This window comes from Haematobia irritans, chromosome 2 (genome assembly GCF_050003625.1).
Source record: "Haematobia irritans isolate KBUSLIRL chromosome 2, ASM5000362v1, whole genome shotgun sequence".
Lineage (NCBI taxonomy): Eukaryota > Metazoa > Arthropoda > Insecta > Diptera > Muscidae > Haematobia > Haematobia irritans.
The window spans coordinates 209,393,263-209,415,616 of NC_134398.1; the positions used below are offsets into that span (position 1 = coordinate 209,393,263).

Sequence of the window (22,354 nt, forward strand, 5' to 3'; positions counted from 1 at the left end):
CAGGAGTGTAGTGATGGAGCCATGTTTCATCCATTGTCACATATCGACGGAAAAACTCGGGTGTATTACGAGTTAACAGCTGCAAACACCGCTCAGAATCATAAACACGTTATTGTTTTTGGTCAAATGTGAGCTCGCGCGGCACCCATTTTGCACAGAGCTTCTGCATATCCAAATATTGATTAATGATATGACCAACATGTTCCTTTGATATCTTTAAGGCCTCTGCTATCTCGATCAACTTCATTTTACGGTCATTCAAAATCATTTTGTGGATTTTTTTGATGTTTTCGTCGGTAACCACCTCTTTCGGGCGTCCACTGCGTTCACCGTCCTCCGAGCTCATTTCACCATGCTTGAATTTTGCATACCAATCAATTGTTGATTTTCCTGGGGTCCGGAAACTCTTTATCAAGGCAAGTTTTTGCTTCCACCGTATTTTTTCCCTTCAGAAAACAGTATTTTATCAAAACACGAAATTCCTTTTTTTCCATTTTTTTCACAATAACAAAAGTTGCTTCACAAAAGACGCTCTATCTCACAAAATAATCGACTTACAGACGTCAAATTTTGACACGAATCATTTGAAGGTTGGTACTATATAAAAATAATATGCATTTAATACTAGCGACGCTATCTTTGTGTCAGACCGGGGACTTATCTGCCAACCTGTTACTTTACGCATCAATTGGGATTATTTTTTGTTTAAGTTAAACTAAAGTTTTCAGATTTTTTTATCGATGAATATATGCGGTTCGCATGCCTTGCATACACAAGGTCGTGGGTTCGATTCCTACTTCGACCGAACACAAAAAAATAGTTTTTCAGCGTTGGATTCTCCCACTTCAGTTCTGAGTGTTTCAAAGCTTCTCTAAGTGGTTTCACTGCAATGTGGAACGCGGTTCGAACTCGGCTTCTCTCTTATCACTAAGTGCTGCCCGATTCCATGTTAAGCTCAATGACAAGGAACCTCCATTTTATAGCCGAGTCCGAACGGCGTTCCACATTGTAGTGAAACCACTTACTGTCCGACCGTCTGTCTGTGAACACATTTTTGTGATCAAACTCTAGGTCGCAGTTTAATTCCAATCGCCTTCAAATTAGGCACAAGTTCCCGTTTTGGGTCAGAATATAACCCTATTGATTTTGGAAGAAATCGGTACAGATTTAGATATAGCTCCCATATATATCTTTCGCCCGATATGGACTTATATGGACCCAGAAGCCAGAGTTTTAGCCCAATTTGGTTGAAATTTTGCACTAGGAGTACAATTAGTAGTATAGTCATGTGTGCCAAATTTGATTGAGATCGGTTCAGATTTACATATAGCTTCCATACACAGAAAAAAAATTCACAAAAATTTTTCCAATTAAAATTTTAATTGAGTTTTAAGAAGTATTCAATGAAAAATTTAATTGAATCAACAATTTTTTAATTGAAACAAGAATCAATCACAAAAATTAATAGTATCAATTAATTTTTTAATTGGATCAATTAATTTTTTAATTGGATCAATTAATTTTTTAATTGACCTTCAATAATTTTTTAATTGATACTATCATTTCTGTGATTGAAGACATTTCAATTAAAAAATTAATTGGATCAATTAATTTCGTGATTGAATCAGAAATTTTTTTTGTGTGTATATATCTTTTGCCCGATTTTCCGTCATATGACCACAGAGGTCAAAGTTGTAGTCCGATTTACGTGAAATTTTGCATAGGGAGTAGTATTAAAATAAGAATGCATGTCAAATTTGGTTGAAATCGGTTCAGATTTCTATATAGGTTCCATATACATGTTTTTCCATTTTGGCCATTTTTGCCCAAATGACTTAAATTTTAAGTCTATAGATTATAAATTTTGTTCAGATGGAATAAGATTTAAATGTATGTAATTGGGACAAAAACCTATATATATATAGCACCCAACACATTTGACGGATTCAATATAGTATCGAACATGTGGATTTACAAAGTGGTGCAGGGTATAACATAGTCGGCCCGACTTTAGACTTTCCTTACTTGTTTTTTACTAACATTGTGTTCCATCCCTAGTGAATTAGCAGTCTTAAATTTTTAGGTCTATAGATTTTGTAGAAGTCAAATCTGTGGAGTGATATTTAAATGTATGTATTTGGGACAAACATTTATATATAGCACCCAACACATTTGAAGGATGTGAAATTTTTTACTAACATTTTGTTCCACCCCAGGGCATTAGCCGACTTAAATCGAGTCATATTTATGTATATGGGAACATAAACTTTATATATAGCACCCAACACATTTGATGGATTTGATATGGTATCGAAGCCAACATGGTGCAATGGTTAGCATGCCCGCCTTGCATACACAAGGTCGTGGGTTCGATTCCTGCTTCGACCGAACACCAAAAAGTTTTTCAGCGGTGGATTATCCCACCCAAGTAATGCTGGTGACATTTCTGAGGGTTTCAAAGCTTCTCTAAGTGGTTTCACTGCAATGTGGAACGCCGTTCGGACTCGGCTATAAAAAGGAGGTCCCTTGTCATTGAGCTTAACATGGAATCGGGCAGCACTCAGTGATAAGAGAGAAGTTCACCAATGTGGTATCACAATGGACTGAATAGTCTAAGTGAGCCTGATACATCGGGCTGCCACCTAACCTAACCTAATCTATAGCACCCAACACATTTGATGGATTTGATATGGTATCGAAAATGTGGATCTAGAAAGTGGTGCAGGGTGTAATATAGTCGGCCCCGCCCGACTTTAGACTTTCCTTACTTGTCTTTTTTATTGAGATTTTAGTTTATCTTAAAACAAACTTTATCTTTCACAATTGAGGTCCAATCTCTACATTTAAGTACAATCTAAAACTCTTTTATAGCCCTATTGTCTACCACACTCAAAAAAGCTAATTTGCGCCTTTGGTTTTTAGATTTTATTTTGACACATTTTAATTCCACTTTTTCTTTTATTTTAGAAAATCTATTTTGTTCCAAAATCAAGCAAACATAATATCGAATTGCAATCGCTACAACACGATGAATGGCTGGACGAAGTACAAAAACAAATTACTATATGCAGTAAGTACGAAATACCCTATACTCCACACATTACCCATTAGAAAATAGACCAGGATCGTAATACAACAAAATAAATTACCTTCTACCCGTATTTCAAATTACCACAGATTCGGAAAGTTTAATCATTGATGCACCCATAACAAAAGAATTGTTGGAACAAACAGCCAAAGTGGCACGTTTATTGGCGCGAAATAACAGTCATCTACTACTGATGGGTGAGGCTGGTGGGAGGCAAATGCATGCCGTATATATTGCGGGTTCAATGCAACAGGCCAAGATACAAATGCTACAGGGCGGTTGCAATTACGGTCTAATAGATTTCTACAATGATTTGAAATTGGTAAGTGAACTCTCTCATGCATGTCTCTATGGTGGACCATGACAATGCCTGACGGCATTGGACAATGTGAAAATGAAATGTGTTTGCTTGGACATGTTTTTTTTTTGTTCTCGTAGGCTATGCAAGTGGCAGCAATGGAGAATCAATGTACATGTTTAGTAATAGAACATTGTTGGCTATCTTATGTACCGGACATAATGAAACCCATTGAAGCTATACTGGAAGGCAGTGAAATATTGGATTTGTTTGGTGATGATTTAGAGTCCATAGCAAGTTCATTAAAACATGCAGCCCAATTGGAGGGTTATCAAGAATCCATAGGGTCTTATTTTATGAAAAGTATGGAGATGAGATGAAATGAATATTTTAGGTAGAAGGTCATCCTGAAAAAACTTTATGATATTCTCATTTACAGGAGCTCGTGAAAATCTTCATTTAATTATATGCCTGGATCCCTCTAATGGCAATGTAGCCGAATATTTCCAAAGATATCCGGCCCTGTATAAAAATATGGAAATGCTTTATATACGATCAATGTCCCATGAAACTTTGACCATGTTACCCAAAAAATATGTGGAAACTTTAGCTGATCTATCGATTTCCACACAACGCATAAAAGAAAAAGTTCCAGTGTCCTCATATTTTGCAGAAATATTGGATCTATTATTTGGTAATCAGGCACCATTGAGATTTTATCAATTAATAAAATCCTACTATTACATTTACTGCAATTTATCGGGAGATATCAATAAAAGATTGGAAAAGTTGCAGGTTGGTGTTGCTCGCAGTTTGCAGCCTAAAAGTATGCTACAATTTTTTATTTATTTATTCACAGCATGGTGTTGACAAATTGGCCACTGCTCATGCTGTGGTAGATACTCTTAAATCGAATGCCACCCAACAGGAAGCAGCATTGGCTGAAAAACGTAAATTGGCCAATGAAGCTTTGGAAATGATTTCTTCAACCATGCGGAATGCCAATGAGCAAAAGTCCAGTATGTTGGAATTGAAAAAACAAACCCAAATTAGTAGTGAAAAACTCAAAGAAAGACAAAAGGAAATCCAAGAAGAATTAGCCGAAGTAGAACCTATTTTGGCTGAGGCCAGTACAGCTGTGGGACAAATAAAATCTGAAGCTCTATCGGAAATTCGTTCTCTAAGAGCTCCTCCCGAAGCTATACGTGATATATTGGAAGGTGTTTTACGTCTTATGGGTATACGTGATACCTCATGGAATAGCATGAAAACTTTTCTAGCCAAACGTGGTGTTAAAGAGGACATAAGATCTTTGGATCCGGCCCGTATTAATCCTGAACATTGTGAAGCTGTGGAAAAGCTATTGGCAAATAAATCGGATTCATTTGATATGAAAAATGCTAAAAGAGCTTCGGCAGCGGCAGCTCCCTTGGCCGCTTGGGTTAAGGCCAGTGTTCGATATTCAAAAGTTATACAAAGCATTAAACCTCTAGAGAGGGAACAACAGGAACTTCAGCGTAATCTTGATGTGGCCGAAGGTGAAATGCAATCCTTGATGACCGGCCTAGATGATGTTGATAATCGTGTCAAACAATTGTCTGCAAAATTAAATGCTTATACCCAAGAAGCTGCTGTTCTAGAATTAAAATTGGAGGAAGCTCGCAACACATTGACAGCTGCCGAAGTTTTAGTTCAACAATTAAGTTCTGAATATCACACATGGAATGTGCAATTGGAAGAATATAAAGTTACCTATAAGACATTGGATACAAAATCTCTTATGATGGCCTTAGCTTTGAATTATTTTTCACACATGTCATTGAAGGAAAGGAGGTAAGTTTCGTTGGGGGGAAATAATTTCGTGTAGGAAATGGAAACAACCAGTTGAATTTATAACTAAAAATCAGCTGTTTCTATGTATTTCAGTCGATCGATAGAGCCCGTTCGACATACAGAAACAGGCTGTTAGTTATTCGCCTATCCATCTATCTGTGGTAATCTGTTGTTTGCCCAGAGTGATCTCGTGATGTATGTCATGTTAATTAGAGATGGGACAGGCATCAGCCATAAGGATAGAAAAGTTGGACATAACCTTTTTTCTCAAAATTTTATTTTCATAGAAAACATTCTCAAAATTTTATTTCTATAGAAAAAAAAATTTTGTCAAAATTTTATTTCTATAGAAAATTTTGTCAAAATTTTATTTCTATAGAAAATTTTGTCAAAATTTTATTTCTATAGAAAATTTTGTCAAAATTTTATTTCTATAGAAAATTTTGTCAAAATTTTATTTCTATAGAAAATTTTGTCAAAATTTTATTTCTATAGAAAATTTTGTCAAAATTTTATTTATATAGAAAATTTTGTCAAAATTTTTGCTAAATTTTGTTTCTATAGAAAATTTTGTCAATATTTTATTTCTATAGAAAATTTTGTCAAAATTTTATATCTATATAAAATTTCATTTCTATAGAAAATGTTGTCAAAATTTTATTTCTATAGAAAATTTTGTCAAAATTTTATTTCTATAGAAAATTTTTGTAACATTTTATTTCTATAGAAAATTTTTGCAAAATTTTTTTTCTATAGAAAATTTTGTCAAAATTTTATTTCTATAGAAAATTTGGTCAACATTTTATTGCCTATAGAAAATTTTGTCAAAATTTTACTTCTATAGAAAATTTTGTCAAAATTTTATTTCTATAGAAAATTTTGCTAAAATTTTAGTTCTATAGAAAATATTTGCAAAATTTAATTTCTATAGAAAATGTTGTCAAAATTTTTTATTGAAAATTTTGTCAAAATGTTATTTCTATAGAAAATTTTGTCAAAATGTTATTTCTATAGAAAATTTTGTCAAAATTTTATATCTTTATAACATTTTTGCAAAATTTCATTTCTAAAGAAAATTTTGTCAAAATTTTTGTTAAATTTTATTTCTAAAGAAAATTTTGTCAACATTTTATTTCTATAGAAAATTTTGTAAAAATTTAATTTCTATAGAAAATTTTGTAAAAATTGTATTTCTATAGAAAATTTTGTAAAAATTGTATTTCTATAGAAAATTTTGTCAAAACTGTATTTCTATGGAAAATTTTGTCAAAATTTTATTTCTATAGAAAATTTTGTCAAAATTTTATTTCTATAGAAAATTTTGTCAAAATTTTATTTCTATAGAAAATTTTGTCAAAATTTTATTTCTATAGAAAATTTTGTCAAAATTTTATTTCTATAGAAAATTTTGTCAAAATTTTATTTCTATAGAAAATTTTGTCAAAATTTTATTTCTATAGCAAATTTTGTCAAAATGTTATTTCTATAGAAAATTTTGTCAAAATTTTTGCTATATTTTGTTTCTATAGAAAATTTTGTCAATATTTTATTTCTATAGAAAATTTTGTCAAAATTTTATATCTATATAAAATTTCATTTCTATAGAAAATGTTGTCAAAATTTTATTTCTATAGAAAATTTTTGTAAAATTTTATTTCTATAGAAAATTTTTGCAAAATTTTATTTCTATAGAAAATTTTGTCAAAATTTTATTTCTATAGAAAATTTTGTTAAAATTTTAGTTTTATAGAAAATATTTGCAAAATTTAATTTCTATAGAAAATGTTGTCAAAATTTTTTATTGAAAATTTTGTCAAAATGTTATTTATATAGAAAATATTGTCAAAATTTTATATCTTTATAACATTTTTGCAAAATTTCATTTCTAAAGAAAATTTTGTCAAAATTTTTGTTAAATTTTATTTCTATAGAAAATTTTGTCAACATTTTATTTCTATAGAAAACTTTGTCAAAATTTTATATCTATATATAAAATTTTTGCAAAAATTTTATTTCTATAAAAAAATGTTATTTCTATAGAAAATTTTGTCAAAATTTTATATCTATATAAAATTTTTGCAAAATTTCATAGAAAATTTTGTCAATATTTTATTTCTATAGAAAATTTTTGCAAAATTTCATTTCTATAGAAAATGTCAAAATTTTATTTCTATAGAAAATTTTTGTAAAATTTTATTTCTATAGAATATTTTGGCAAAATTTTATTTTTAAAGAAAATTTTGTCAAAATTTTATTTCTATAGAAAATTTTGTCAACATTTTATTCTATAGAAAATGTTGTCAACATTTTATTTCTATAGAAAATTTTTTCAAATTTTTATTTCTATAGAAAATTGTGCCAAAATTTTATTTCTATAGACAATTTTGTTAAAATTTTGTTTCTAACATATTTTAATTTTGTCAATAGAATCTGCAGTGAAGTTTTGAAAACTGTTTCATCGTTCACTAATTAATTAAACGTCTTCTCCTTTTCCCCACAGTTCTTCATTGCAACAGTTAACCGTGGAATTACAATTAAAGGAATCATTTAATTTATACAAAAACCTATTGACCGATCAAGAACAAATCATCTGGGAGAGTATGGGACTGGCCAGAGATGCTCAGATCATAGAAAATGCGGCGCTATTAAGACAAATGGTAGAATTGCCTTTCGGTTCATATCCCATCCCTTTGCTATTGGATCCAACTGAAACAGCTTTAAATTGGCTAAAAGAATACTTCAAATCTAAAGATAAACCGATCGAAGTGATCTCACAAAATAATCAAAAATTAAATTACAATTTGGAATTGGCAGTAAGATTTGGTAAAATTTTCATTGTCGAAGATTGTCAAGAAATACGACCACCCCTTATGCAATTGCTAAGCAATAGAGTCTATATGAAATTCAATAAACGGCAAATTGAAGTGGGAACTAAGCTGGTGGATCTACATGAACAATTCCAATTGGTGTTGGTAACAAAAACCCACAAATTGAGTATACCGCCGGAGACATCAGCCTATGTCACATGTATGCCATTTACTGTAACAGCTATAGGACTGAGCGATCAACTTATGTCCAAAGCTATCATTATGAAAAATCCAAGTTTGGAACAGAAACGTGTGGAGCTATTGAAAAATGAAGGGGTGCTCTTAAAACAAAGAATTGATTTAGAAGATAAATTATTGGAGGAGTTATCCTTGGCCCAGGGTGACATAATGAAAAATGAGAAACTCTTGAAAACCTTAAATGAGGTCAAAGAAAGCAGTAGTTTTATAGATAAATCCCTTAAGGAAAGCTCCAAAGTCAAGGAAACCTTATTGGCTGACTACACTCCGCTAAGGGAGTTATGTTCGAAAGCTTCGAAATTCTATATCAGTCTTTCGCATTCGTATGATTTGTCATCTTTGGTCTTTATAAAGCTATTCCTAAATGCTTTACAAATGCATGCTATTGGTGATGGAAGCAATTCCAAGCAAATGGAAAAAGAATTCTACCAACAATTGGTTAAGGAGACATTCCAGTATTTGGCCCGTTCTATATCAAAAGATCGACATTTACCCTTGGCTTTGTATGTCTGTAGAACAGCATATCCGGAGCGTGTTAAAGATGAGGAATGGGAACTGTTTGTTACGAATTTCATGTCAGCAGCAGAAGGTAGTGGTATCAGTAGTGCGGGAGCAGGTATGGCTCGATCACAATTTGCCGAAACATTTGGTAAGGAAGCCGGTATTAAATTGCAAATACTAATCAAACATAAACCTGATTTGGAGGACAAACTTCAGTTACACAATACTGGTTTGTGGAGGAATTTTATTGAGGGAAAGTCAACGGATGTTCCAGGTAGGTAGCCAGTTACTCAGAGAAAATATAAATTGACCTAATACAATTAAATGTGTAATTAAAAAATCTTTGAAGAAAATGATTGAAAAATTTCATGTTTTTAATTAAAATACTAATTGTTCGAATAAATGTTCATTGGGAATTAAAAAATATTGGAAGTGCAAATTAAAAAAGTAGGGGTTTTTCAAGTGGTTGAGTGTTTATTCCAAAAAAATTGTAACAGACTGATCGATCGTTTCCCACGTAAAAACTACTCGTCCTTTGATTCAATCCGCGAATATTTCCAATTTTTTTTATTCCTCATAAGAACGAAATTGAGTTTGAGATTTTATTCCGTAAAAAATTTTAACAGGCTGTTCCATCGTAGTATGACCCTCGCTTGCCGCGACGAAGTGGTTTATTCGGACAACAAATTGTAATAGACTGATCAATCGAAGTATTGTCCATCGCTTCCCACGTTAAAACAACTTGTTTTTTGACTCAATCCGTGAATCGATCCCAATTTCCACTCCAGCCAAAAATAATCTACCAAACTTTGGAGAATATTTTACCAAACAAAAAAACCTATTTTGCAAAATATTATTTCCATACAAATTTTTGTCAAAATTTTATTTCTATAGAAAATTTTGTCAAAATTTTATTTCTATAGAAAATTTTGTCAACATTTATTTCTATAGAAAATTTTGTCAACATTTATTTCTATACTAAATTTTTTCAAAATTTTATTACTATAGAAAATTTTGTCAAAATTTTATTTCTATAGAAAATTTTTGTTAAAATTTTATTTCTATAGAAAATTTTGTTAAAATTTTATTTCCATAGAAAATTTTGTCAAAATTTTATTTCTATAGAAAATTTTGTCAAAATTTTATTTCTACAGAAAATTTTGTCAACATTTTATTTCTATAGAAAATTTTGTCAAAATTTTAATTCTATAGAAAATTTTGTAAAAATTTAATTTCTATAGAAAATTTTGTCAAAATTTAATTCTATAGAAAATTTTGTAAAAATTTTATTTCTATAGAAAATTATGTCAAACATGTTATTTCTATAGAAAATTTTGTCAAAATTTTATTTCTATAGAAAATTTTGCCAAAATTTTATTTTTATAGAAAAATTTGTCAAAATTTTATTTCTACAGAAAAATTTGTCAAAATTTTATTTCTATAGAAAATTTTGTCAAAAATTTTATTTCTATAGAACATTTTGTTAAAATTTTATTTCTATAGAAAATTTTGTCAAAATTTTATTTCTATAGAAAATTTTGTCAAAATTGTATTTCTATAGAAAATTATGTCAAAATGTTTTATTTTTTTATTTCTATAGAAAATGTTGTCAAAATTTTATTTCTATAGAAAATTTTGTCCAAATTTTATTTCTATAGAAAATTTTGTCAAAATTTTATTTCTATAGAAAATTTTGTCAAAAATTTTATTTCGATAGAAAATTTTGTCAAAATTTTATTTCTATAGGAAATTTTGTCAAAATTTTATTTCTATAGGAAATTTTGTCAAAATTTTATTTCTATATTTTTTCTTCTCTAATTAATTCTGTAATTGATCCCATCATTTTCGTCATAGCAGCAATTCCAATTAAAAAATTAATTGCAGCAATTAATCTCGTGATTGAATAAGAAACGAAAAAAACTCTGTGTATCTAAGCTAATAGGAAATTTTTTCCCAATTGTTTTATATTTTTCAGTTACCTCCATAACCAACTTTGAAAAGCTTTTGCTAGTTCTTATACTTCGTTCTGATCTTGTTACTCAATATATGAAGGTGACTTCAGAAGAAATTCTGGGTTTATCCATTGAGTCCATACAACAACCTACAATCGAGCAATTGGTTGAAGAAAGCTCCAGTGCTAAGCCCATTCTCATGATAACACAAACTGAAAACGATCCTGCCTCAGAAATACTAAGTGTGGCCTTAAGACTCAAAGGTAAAGATAAATATGAGGAATTGTCCATTGGCAAAGGAATGGAGAAGAAAGCTTTGGAAATTATTCAACATATGGCCGAGTTGGGCAAATGGGTTTGTGTTAAAAATGTCCATTTGGTTCCCACATGGCTTACGGAGCTAGAAAGAGAATATGGCGAAATGAAAAAGAGTCCCGATTTTCGTTTATGGCTTGTATGTGAATCTACCCAAGGCTTTAGTGAAGCTGTTATGTATAAATTTGTTAAAGTCCTATATGAATATCCCATGGGCATAAGGCAAAAATGTAAAAGAATGTTACAAAACTATGCTGTGGTGGAGCAAGATCGGGCCATTCTTAAAGAACCAAAACTAATGAAAATTCGTGTGGTTCTTTTTTTGGTTTTGTCTGTATTACAAGAACGTCGCCGTTTTATACCTCAAGGATGGTCTAAGAAATATGAATTTGGTGAGGCAGATCTAAAAGCAGCCTTACAAATTTTGAAATGGTTAGATTCGCTAACCCTGGGTGGACGCATCGATTGGTTAATTATGCAAAAGCTCAATGAGAATGTGGCATTTGGTGGACGCATTAATAATTTGCGTGATTTAAATGTTTTACAAAAATATTTACAAGAATTTTTCACTAACGAAGCTTTGAGCTCACGTTGGACTCCTTTGGATGGCAACGTTACAATACCCACGTCATCTCAGTGGTCTGATTATTTAAATGCTTTGACCAAATTTCCCTCTCAAGATCCACCAGAAATGTTTAAGCTTTCAAAGAAATCAAATGCAAGCAGGGAGATTGACTATGGCCTAGAGATATTAAAAGAATTGCGTTTGTCGTATTATGGTGCTGGAGAGAAAGGCGATGATGAGCCGGTTAACTATCAACAATTGGAGAAACAAATTAAACCCATACTAGCTATGTGGAGAAAACTGGCACAGGTGAGTTATGAAAAAGAAAAAGATTCTAAAGCTTTAGAAAAAAACGAAAATTGGAACTATTTTATTTATAATTCGTTTAAGATTAAATTTTGAATGATAATTTCTAATAGAATAAAATTTTGACAAAATCTTCTATAGAAATAAAATCTTGACAACATTTTCTATAGAAATAAAATTTTGACAAAATTTTCTATAGAAATAAAATTTTGACAAAATTTTCTAAAGTAATACAATTTTGGCAAAATTTTCTATAGATTATTTTGACAAAATTTTCTATAGAAATAAAAATTTTGGTTGATTATTTTTGGGGATCGGCTAAATTTTGCTCCTCCAAGAGCTCCGGAGGTCAAATCTGTGGATCGGTTTAAATGGGGGTTATATATAATTAAGACTGCTATGGACCAATTTTTTGCATGGTTGTTAGAGACCATATAATAACACTATGTACCAAATTTCAACCGGTTTGGGTGAATTTTGCTCTTCCAAGGGGTCCGGAGGTCAAATCTGGGGATCGGTTTATATGGGGGCTATATATAATTATGGACCGATTTGGACCAATTTTTGCATGGTTGTGAGAGACCATACTAACACCATGTACCAAATTTCAACCGGATCGGATGAATTTTTCTCCTCCAAGAGGATCCGCAAGCCAAATCTGAGCGTCGGTTTATATGGGGGCTATACGTAAAAGTGGTCCGATATGGCCCATTTGCAATACCATCCGACCTACATCAATAACAACTACTTGTGCCAAGTTTCAAGTCGATAGCTTGTTTAGTTCGAAAGTTAGCCTGATCTACTCAGAATTCCACCACGACTTAATATATTCTTTATGGGGTCTTAGAGCAATATCTCAATGTATTACAAACGGAATGAAAAAGTTAATGAACGGAGTAAAATAGTAAACGAAATTTTGGTTATCATTTTTGTTCACGACGCAATTTATAGAGCCTTGAAATAGGCCGCAGTCAAAATGACGAAGGATGACGTTAGTGTACAAAAATCAAGGATGACTATCCAGGTTTAAAATTAAGATTTTTAGATATGCAATAAGAAAACTCGAGTAATTTTATTTCTATAGAAATAAAATTTTGACAAAATTTTCTATAGAATTAAGATGTTGACAAAATTATCTATAAAAATAAAATTTTGTCAAATTTTTCTATAGAAGTAAAATTTTGATAAAATTTTCTATAGAAATAAAATTTCGACAAAATTTTCCATTGAAATAAAATTTTGACAAAATTTTCCATAGAAATAAAATTTTGACAAAATTTTCTATAGAAATTTTGCCAAAATTTTCTATAGATTTTTTAACATTTTTTTTTTTAACATTTTTGACAAAATTTTCTATGGAAATAAAATTTTGGCAAATTTTTCTGTAGAAATAAAATTTTGACAAATTTTTCTATAAAAATAAAATTTTGACAAAATTTTCTATAGAAATAAAATTTTGACAAAATTTTCTATAGAAATAAAATTTTAACAAAATTTTCTATAGAATTAAACTTTTTGATAAAATTTTCTATAGAAATAAAATTTTGACAAAATTTTCTATAGAAATTAAATTTTGACAAAATTTTCTATAGAAATAAAATTTTGACAAAATTTTCTATAGAAATAACATTTCTTACAAAATTTTCTATAGAAATAAAATTTTGACAAATTTTTCTATAGAAATAAAATTTTGACAAATTTTTCTATAAAAATAAAATTTTTACAAAATTTTCTATAGAAATAAAATTTTGACAAAATTTTCTATAGAAATAACATTTCTTACAAAATTTTCTATAGAAATAAAATTTTGACAAATTTTTCTATAGAAATAAAATTTTGACAAATTTTTCTATAAAAATAAAATTTTTACAAAATTTTCTATAGAAATTAAATTTTGACAAAATTTTCTATAGAAATAACATTTTTGACTAAATTTTCTATAGAAATAAAATTTTGACAAAAGTTTCCATAGAAATAAAATTTTGACAAAATTTTCTATAGAAATAAAATTTTGACAAAATTTTCCATAGAAATAAAATGTTGACAAAATTTTCCATAGAAATAAAATTTTGACAAAATTTTCCATAGAAATAAAATTTTGGCAACATTTTCTATAGAATAAAATTTTTAAAAAATTTTCTATAGAAATAAAATGTTAACAAAATTTTCGATAGATATAAAAATTTGACAAAAATTTCTATAGAAATAAAATTTTGACAAAATTTTCTATAGAAATAAAATTTTGACAAACTAGCCACTGGTATGTACGGACGCGTATGGAAGGTTCCGGTCACTGTAAACATGGTTTGCCATTGACGTGTTAAATTTACACATTAGGACACGACTTTGCCTATTCAAAGGACCCATCCTGGGACATACTCTTGGAAGCCTATTTAATTTTGTGCTTCCGAATCGCAACAGGAATGAAACAATTTTGCAATATGTTGAATAATAGATTATTCTGATAATTGTATTTCAGTAAATATGTAGATCCAATCAGATTTTAATATCAAGTGAGTGTAGAAACTAATAAATTATATGAAATTTTTAAAATTGCGACAACTGCACTGTTACCAGCCCTGTGATAGCTCGGTTAGTGGCAATTTGGATCAAGTTCCCGTAGAGTATGATGTCAGGGTATAATTATTTTGATTGACATGGAAGTGTGATTATAAGAAATATTCGCCTAGACCTTCGAATTGTGTAGAAAATATTTTTAACATTCAAGAATATATTATTAAATTCTTTAGACGAAATTTAAGTAATTACTATAATTCCTTTATGCAGAGTTGCTCAATACATATAACCGCCCAAGAAGTGTCCGAGGATCCTAAATCATCAAATCCCTGGTTGGCATTCCTGTACAGTGAAGTCAGTACAGGTGGGGCCGGTTATAAACTCATACATGCAACACTAAGCCAAGTGTACACAGTCATCAAGGATAGACAACAAAGTGGAAGTAATGATTTGCAAGTAGCCATCAACACATTGGCCTTGAATCAAGTAAGTTCAACGGTGAGAAAAGGAAGCCACCTTCTACTATTGACAACTATCCTATCCATTTGGAATCAGGTACCTCAACAATGGCATCATATATGGCCAGGACCCTCTACAGCTATGGACTACATAAAAGCCTTCATGCATCGAGCCGCGGCATCAGAGACTCGCTATCGGACTACTCAACATTTGGATTTTATCGATGAAATAGACTTGTCCACAGTGTATAATTGTCAAACACTACTTTCATGCCTGAAACTTGCGAATTCCCAAAAACAAAAGAAATCATGTAAAAATCTACACATGGAATCATATTCTCCGGCAATTAGAAATAATGGCGGTAGCGGTAGTAGCAGCGCTGCTAAAGCAAGTAACATGCAGGTGCAACTGAAGGTGAAACCACTGAAGGTATGTATTATATTTGTATGCAGAGAAGCCTACATCCAAGACAATGTTTAATTTTTCCTTAAACTTTTACATAATTCTTCTGTTCACTAAGTTAAATTTTAATTTATTTAATTTTGTTTGTCGTGTGATTGCTGCATTTTTTTTTGTATTATTGTCTCACTTCACTTGCCTGCTTACCTTTGCCATTTTCTTCCTCAAAAGTCCTATTCCTCTTTTGTTTTTGGAAATATCCTCGTTCATTCAACCTGTCTTCAATTCAATACAAGTGTATAACTATGCTACAAAATGACATATCGGGACATCATTCTCCATGTTCTTACCTTTCCCATTTTCGCCATAAAATGCTTCTCCAGATTTTTGTTGTTGTAATTTAAATACTGTTTACTTAAAATTTGTTTTCTACCACGGATGCTTTATGTGTTTTGATATTTCAACGATACAGCATTTTGTGCAACTCGTTGAATTCTATATTCATGGTTTCTATGACTCGTTGATTTAGTTTTTTTTTCTTATTTTTTCGGGGCTTGATGGTTTCTTGGTTTTTTGTTTTTGATTGACATCACGGTGCAGGTTTGACATTTATTGTAAGAGATTAGGTGTATATATTTGTGAGATTGTAAGAGAATAATGCAGAGTTGTATTAGCTTAAAGCAATCATGTGGAGTAAAAAATGTTTAATGTCAACCCATGATACAATTATGCGGGTAATGGAGATTAGAGCTGCAACAATAGGCTCGTTTTATTTCTTTGGTACTGAAGAGGCAAACCTTGGAGGACCAAACGAAAGCACATAACGTGTCATTCAAAGCATATCCAAAATATTTGCAACACTGATATCAGCTATTTGACAGATTTGACTTGATAAACATTTTGCAGGAGCAATTTTCGGCTTAAATCTACTTAAATCCGATTGGTCCAATTTTTGAACAGCGTGTGGACTTTTCGATTCTAAACACAAAAATAATACACCACGGGCCCCTAAAGTTTTATTTCTTTGGTACTGAAGACTATAAGAAAGCACATAACTTGTCATTCAGAACATATCCAAAATTTTTGCAACACTGACATCAGCTATTTGACAGGTTTGACTTCAGAAGCATTTTGCAGAAGCAATTTTCGTCTTAAATCTACTTAAATCCGATTGGTCCAATTTTTGACCAGCGTGTGGATTTCGATTCTAAACACAAAATGTTATATACCACTTTTTGTCGGAAAGACCTATTTTCGGAGTTACGGGCCCCTGAATTTGCCATTATCATGTATTTCGGATTTAGTATCCATCGCAAATAATCATCCTAAAAGTAATATATTTAGAATAACATGGACTCGAAGAGTTCCTGGGTTCGCGTTATCCCACTTTGTACTCTGCCCATAGGAGAAAGTCTCAAACCCCACCTATACGCCCATTTTCAACGGTCGATATCTCGAAAACCACGTTCTTCCGACAAAATTTTTAATTAACCTTTTCTTTTTAAAATGTACTATTTTTACACAATTTCATGAAAAATTGCTGTCAGAATTAACAAAAATATAAAAAAATACATATTTTCAGATGTCGATATCTCGAAAGCTAGGATTTCCCACATTTTTTTTACCTTACATTTTCGCTTTAAAATCAAATGAAGCGGGCTTCTGTGTATAGACATGAACTTTAACATAGCTTTAAAAATAATCTAAAGGCGATAATGGCACAAAAATGTTCACCGGGCAGTCATTCGGAATTTAGCCCGTACCCGGCGTTTTCGGGACGGCTTTTTAGGAATTTCTAAAGGCCGGTACTCTGTTCGGTTTTCGCGTTGAAACTCCATACAAAATCAAAAAATGCGAAAAATTTGCGAAATTTTTTCCATTTGTGATACTTTGTTTTTTCGTGTTGAAAAACTGACGTTTATAGCACGGCGCCATTTGCCATGTGAATTAAGAAATAATTTATTGATTAAAAACTATTTGTGCGGGTTTATAAATCAAAAGCGGACCATATTTTTGTTCCGAAACTATACAAAGGATCAAAGGAATAGCATATCAATTGCCCAAGGAAAAATAAAATGTCCCAATAAACACAAACGTTTGAAAAATGCTAAATTTCAACAATTTTTCAAACATTTTTTCAAAGGCTTAGGGTAATATTCAAGTTGAGAAATTGTTGAGAAAATCGCGTTCTCAACAAAAAACAGACATTACCCTCAACAGTGAAATTCAACACATTAGCAATAATATATCAAGTGTTATCCTCAAATTGAAATGCATCGCTACTCAATAATTTGTCAAACAATTTTCGATGCGAGTCAAATTCAAAATTAACATCGTTGCAAATACTTTTCAACCTAAGTGTGTAAATATAACCATAGCGATAGGCGGTAGGCGAAACATTTTTGCCGCAACGGCAAATACAATAAGCTTGACGGCGAATAATTCCATTTTTCACGTTTCCTAGTGTTTTTTGTTGTCAATACAGCACGCTTTGACAATACTAAACAATGAAGTTGAATAAAAACATACAATGGCTTGTTATTTGTTGAGTTATTTCAAGAAAAAATAATCTACACGTGTCCAGGCAACAGCAATTCCTAGTGGTGAGTTAAAAAAAATTGATAAGCGATGGCAACACTATACCAGTTTTCGCCAAGGAGTTAGAATAAGTTTTAATTTAGCGACACGCCGCTAGCCGTCACGGTATTCCGTCGCGGATTTTGGGCTTCCCATAAGAAATACACGTAAATAAGTGTTCGCCTACCGCCTATCGCTATGGTTATATTTACACACTAAATTTGTATGAATGATATCCACACTTCAAATTGAAAGTCAAAGCCAAAATTCTATGAATTTTGTATAATTTATTCATTTTCATCAAAATAAAATATATAATAATGCACTACACTACATAATACACTACAATACCAATTGATAAATAATAATCTTATTAAACATATCAACAAATAAGAACCAAAAACAAACAACAAAACTTTAAATATCTTAAACATTATTAGTAAACACTTATGCATTGGTAATTCGATTTCCTTCCTTTTGGTGTCATAAAACAGAATTAAAATTTATTAACATGCGGGCAATTTGAAATTAGGAACGTACTGGACCGCGTGTTAGAATTGATTTCCAGCAGAAGGAATTCACAAAATATCCACTTTAAACTGATAATAGCATATGAATTAAACTGACGATGTGATGCACATTTTCATCCAGAAGTTGTTGATTTCAACAATTTGTTGTTTTAACAATTTTAATTGGTTGCACTTGTAATGTTTCGGGAAACTTTTTCTTGTCGATAAGCTACTCATTTTTCATTGGTCAGCTTCTTATTGTTTGCAAGAAAGTAGCATCCAAGGATTTTAGTTTTCTGCAAAGAGATTTAAATTTCGTGACTTCTCTAAGTGTTAATTTAATTTTTCATATTGACGTACCAATTATTATTATAAACTATTTGAAGCAGTTCCAGTTAATTGTCCACCATTTTTCATTGGTCTCCTTTTTAATGTTTTCAAGAACGTAGAATCCATAATTTTAGTTTTCTGCAAAGAGATATACATTTAGTGACTTTCTTAAAGTTTTTTTTATTTTCACTTACCTATTTTTATAAACTATTTGGTTATTTGTCTAAAATTTTCCATTTTTTTTATTTCTTGCAATTGATCACGAACTTCGTTGCAGAAATAATTATCTTCATACCTTTTCAAAGGTATGAACACCTTTTCAAAGATTTCGACACCTTTTCAAAGATTTCGTCAACATTTTGGCAAATTGGAAGTAATTCGCAAACAATTTGAAGATGTATTGAAAATGAGCTATTTCAAGTCAAGTTGAATTTATGTTGAAAATTATATTTACCCTCAAACTGAAAAGTTGTTGCATTTGAAAAACGCTCATCCTGTGTTTATTGGGAAAGGCCTATTTTCGGAGTTACGGGCCCCTAAAGTTTTCATTATCATGTATATCGGATTTAGTATCCATCGCACATAATCATCCTAAAAGTAATATATTTAGAAGCCCACTTTGGACTCTGCCCATAGGAAAAAGTCTCAAACCCCACCTATACGCCCATTTTCAACGGTCGATATCTCGAAAACCACGTTCTTCCGACAAAATTTTTAATTAACCTTTTCTTTTTAAAATGTACTATTTTTACCAAAAACACAATTTCATGAAAAATTGCTGTCAGAATTAATAAAAATATAAAAGAAAATACCTATTTTCAGATGTCGATATCTCGAAAGCTAGGCTTTTCCCACAATTTTTTTACCTTACATTTTCGCTTTAAAATCCCTTCTCCTACACTCAAAAAATTTTTTGTTTGTTTTTAACAACTTTTGCTAAAGTAGATTTGTAACTCAAATGTTCCATTAGTCCCATTTAGGCATTTGGCAGGTATCCCACGAGCAAATGCTTGAATGTTGTCTTCCAATGCGTCAAATAAAGCGGGCTTCTGTGTATAGACATGAACTTTAATATAGCTTTAAAAATAATCTAAAGCCCGTACCCGGCATTTTCGGGACGGCTTTTTAGGAATTTGTAATACAAAAATTGATGTCTTTATTCAGTATAAATAACCCTTAGATCAGTTTCGAATGTGACAAATTTTTATTAACTGCAATAAGGTAAAATCGCGTATATCTTATGAAACTTTTGATGCCTTGATATAGAAGAGGTAACATAAAACGAGGAATTATAAAAGAAAATTCTTATGCCCTGTTCCTGTATATCGAACGAAAACCAGTTCGAAAGAAAGGCAGTCACTCGAATTCGAATGAATTTGGGTTTTTCTATTTTTGAAAGTTCGATTCGTTTGTATGAGAATACATTGATTATTAAAAATGAGTATTTTTACATTTTTGGCCTGAGAATTCATTGAAATGTTAACAATGCTTTTACTTTTTTCTTGACACTTATTGTATATGTTCCTTTATTACTCGACAACAAAATATGAAGTGACTTGCCTTTCGAAATAATAGAACAAAAATCAATTTTCTTTCGTTTGGAATACGAAAGAAAGATTTCGTTCGATATACAGGAACAGGCCATTAAACTAATTTTTGCAATATGGAATAGCTTTTTCAGTTATTTTTGGGTTCATTTTTTTGTTAAGTAGCAATTTAAAATTGCTTTTTAATTCACTCTTATGTTCTTTTGTTAATAAAATCGAATTTTTTTGATTGCTGTAGAAAATTTTGGGATCTCCAAAAAAATCCCGGGATTCAATATTTTGAAATCCCTAGTCCCGGGATTTATAAAATGCCACACAACGCGTGTGGTTTCAACGGACGGTATACACCTCTAGCCGAAATTTCCTACTCCCAAAAGAAATGCATTGCAAAACAGTGTTATTGGCACGCAAACGAAATTTCCGCTAGAGGTGAATACCGGGCTTTAGGGAAAAAATGGGATATCACCTCACAAAAAAAGTTAGATATCATCACGCCAAACTGTAATTTTACAACCCTTCAATCAGCGGACGCATGAATGCGCCGTCCAGACTATAAGTTTATCCGGACGACAGTATTCGTGTCGCACATATTCCAAATATTGGCTACGCTATAAGTTATGCTCGAAGACATAATCGTTATTGCTGCGTGGTTATGGGATCGATAACACATTTATCGATATTTTACTTACGCCGGAAAATTCTTAGCCACAATATAAGATTCTTTACAAACACAGATATTCCGTCCGAAAAAACTTATAATCTGGACGGCGCATAACGATTGATACGAGCTGTTTGGAGATGAAATTTAAGGACTTGGTATTATTAAGTTATAGAAGAGAAAATGCCAGTTACCAAATTACACAAGCCTGACTTTGACATAAAATTAGTTTTCCTGTTATTAATCATTGGATATAAATCAAATCATTTGTGGTTTCAAAAGTGTAAACAATAGATCTTTTATATACAGCTTCGGTTTACGTTGTTTCGATTTACGTCGTCAAATTTTTTGTTCCATCAAACTTCGATTTACCATTTATGTCGTCGATTTTTTTTTTGCCCACTTCATCAGAAACGCCTTCCATAAGTAAAATATATATCAACGATGATGATATCGAAACATTTTTTTTTTTTGAAATTCTTACCGAAATTACTGAATTACCCTTATTTTTGAAGTTTTTTATTATGTACACGCCCATACATACATAAATGGACTTAGGAGTAAGTATGAACAATTTTTAATTCGGTTTACGTCGTTTCGATTAACGACGTCAAATTCCGGAACCAATCACGACGTAAATCGAGAGATTACTGTACTACCTTCGGACTAGGTAAACGTCCCATTAACTCTCCGTACACATTTGCTTCTACTCTATTACAAACGAAAATAAGTTATCAAATATTTCCATTAATCTATTACATATTTATAATGGTTTATGGCTAAACTAATATTTCCCACCATTATTGGTTTCTTTTCACCATAGGTAAATGGCGCTGCTTTCAGTTACGGCAAATTAATAGTAACAACCACCGCAAATGAAACACTAATGGAAGAGGACGAATCTCCCGAGTTTATTATAACATTCAAGGAAGAAACTAAACCAGATTTACGTTCTATTCCCAGAGGAGGAAAAACTACATCTACGACTCTTTTGCCCGTCTATACAAACACCAAACGTGAACGAATGCTTTGCGAATTGGAAGTTCCTACAACTGAAACAGTGGACACTGTGCTGTTATCCGGAGCAGCTTTAATAGTGGGAGATTATTAAATGTTATGGACTTGAAATCAATGCATTCTGTTAAATAAATTTGGAGACATTTGATAGAAATTTTTACTAACATTTTGGGTATATTTTAACACAAGAATATAGGGAATAAATCAAATGGGAGGTGAAAAGTATTGACCACTCCAACACTAGTCCTTTTAGAATAAGGATTCTTTTTGGATAATCAATTTTCGTGCACTTTGGATATGTGTTGGTGAGTGACGAAAACAGGATGTTTTGAGATTTGCAAATATTTTGCGTCATGATGTTAACAGCATGTATTCACTTCATATTGGAATTTCAAATTAAAAGATGGCGTTCGTTGTA

The 22,354-nt window shown here is 31.1% G+C and overlaps 2 protein-coding genes across 2 annotated transcripts in view; one reads left to right on the forward strand and one right to left on the reverse strand.

Annotated features, from left to right (window-relative positions):
* LOC142227036 (uncharacterized) overlaps nt 1–15,910 on the reverse strand; it is a 34,072-nt gene extending 18,162 nt beyond the window's left edge. The window contains exon 1 of the mRNA XM_075297351.1: nt 15,649–15,910. Coding sequence (XP_075153466.1) covers nt 15,649–15,666 — 18 coding nt within the window. The 5' untranslated portion in view covers nt 15,667–15,910. The remainder of the gene's footprint in view (nt 1–15,648) is intronic.
* Nucleotides 1–22,100, forward strand: part of btv (dynein cytoplasmic heavy chain beethoven) — a 123,103-nt gene extending 101,003 nt beyond the window's left edge. The window contains exons 22-31 of the mRNA XM_075297350.1: nt 2,968–3,070; nt 3,178–3,410; nt 3,527–3,749; nt 3,826–4,181; nt 4,246–5,219; nt 7,720–9,059; nt 10,761–11,926; nt 14,711–14,926; nt 14,996–15,328; nt 21,743–22,100. Of these exons, the coding sequence (XP_075153465.1) occupies nt 2,968–3,070; nt 3,178–3,410; nt 3,527–3,749; nt 3,826–4,181; nt 4,246–5,219; nt 7,720–9,059; nt 10,761–11,926; nt 14,711–14,926; nt 14,996–15,328; nt 21,743–22,030 (5,232 nt within the window). The 3' untranslated portion in view covers nt 22,031–22,100. The remainder of the gene's footprint in view (nt 1–2,967; nt 3,071–3,177; nt 3,411–3,526; nt 3,750–3,825; nt 4,182–4,245; nt 5,220–7,719; nt 9,060–10,760; nt 11,927–14,710; nt 14,927–14,995; nt 15,329–21,742) is intronic.
* Nucleotides 22,101–22,354: the final 254 nt, after the last annotated feature.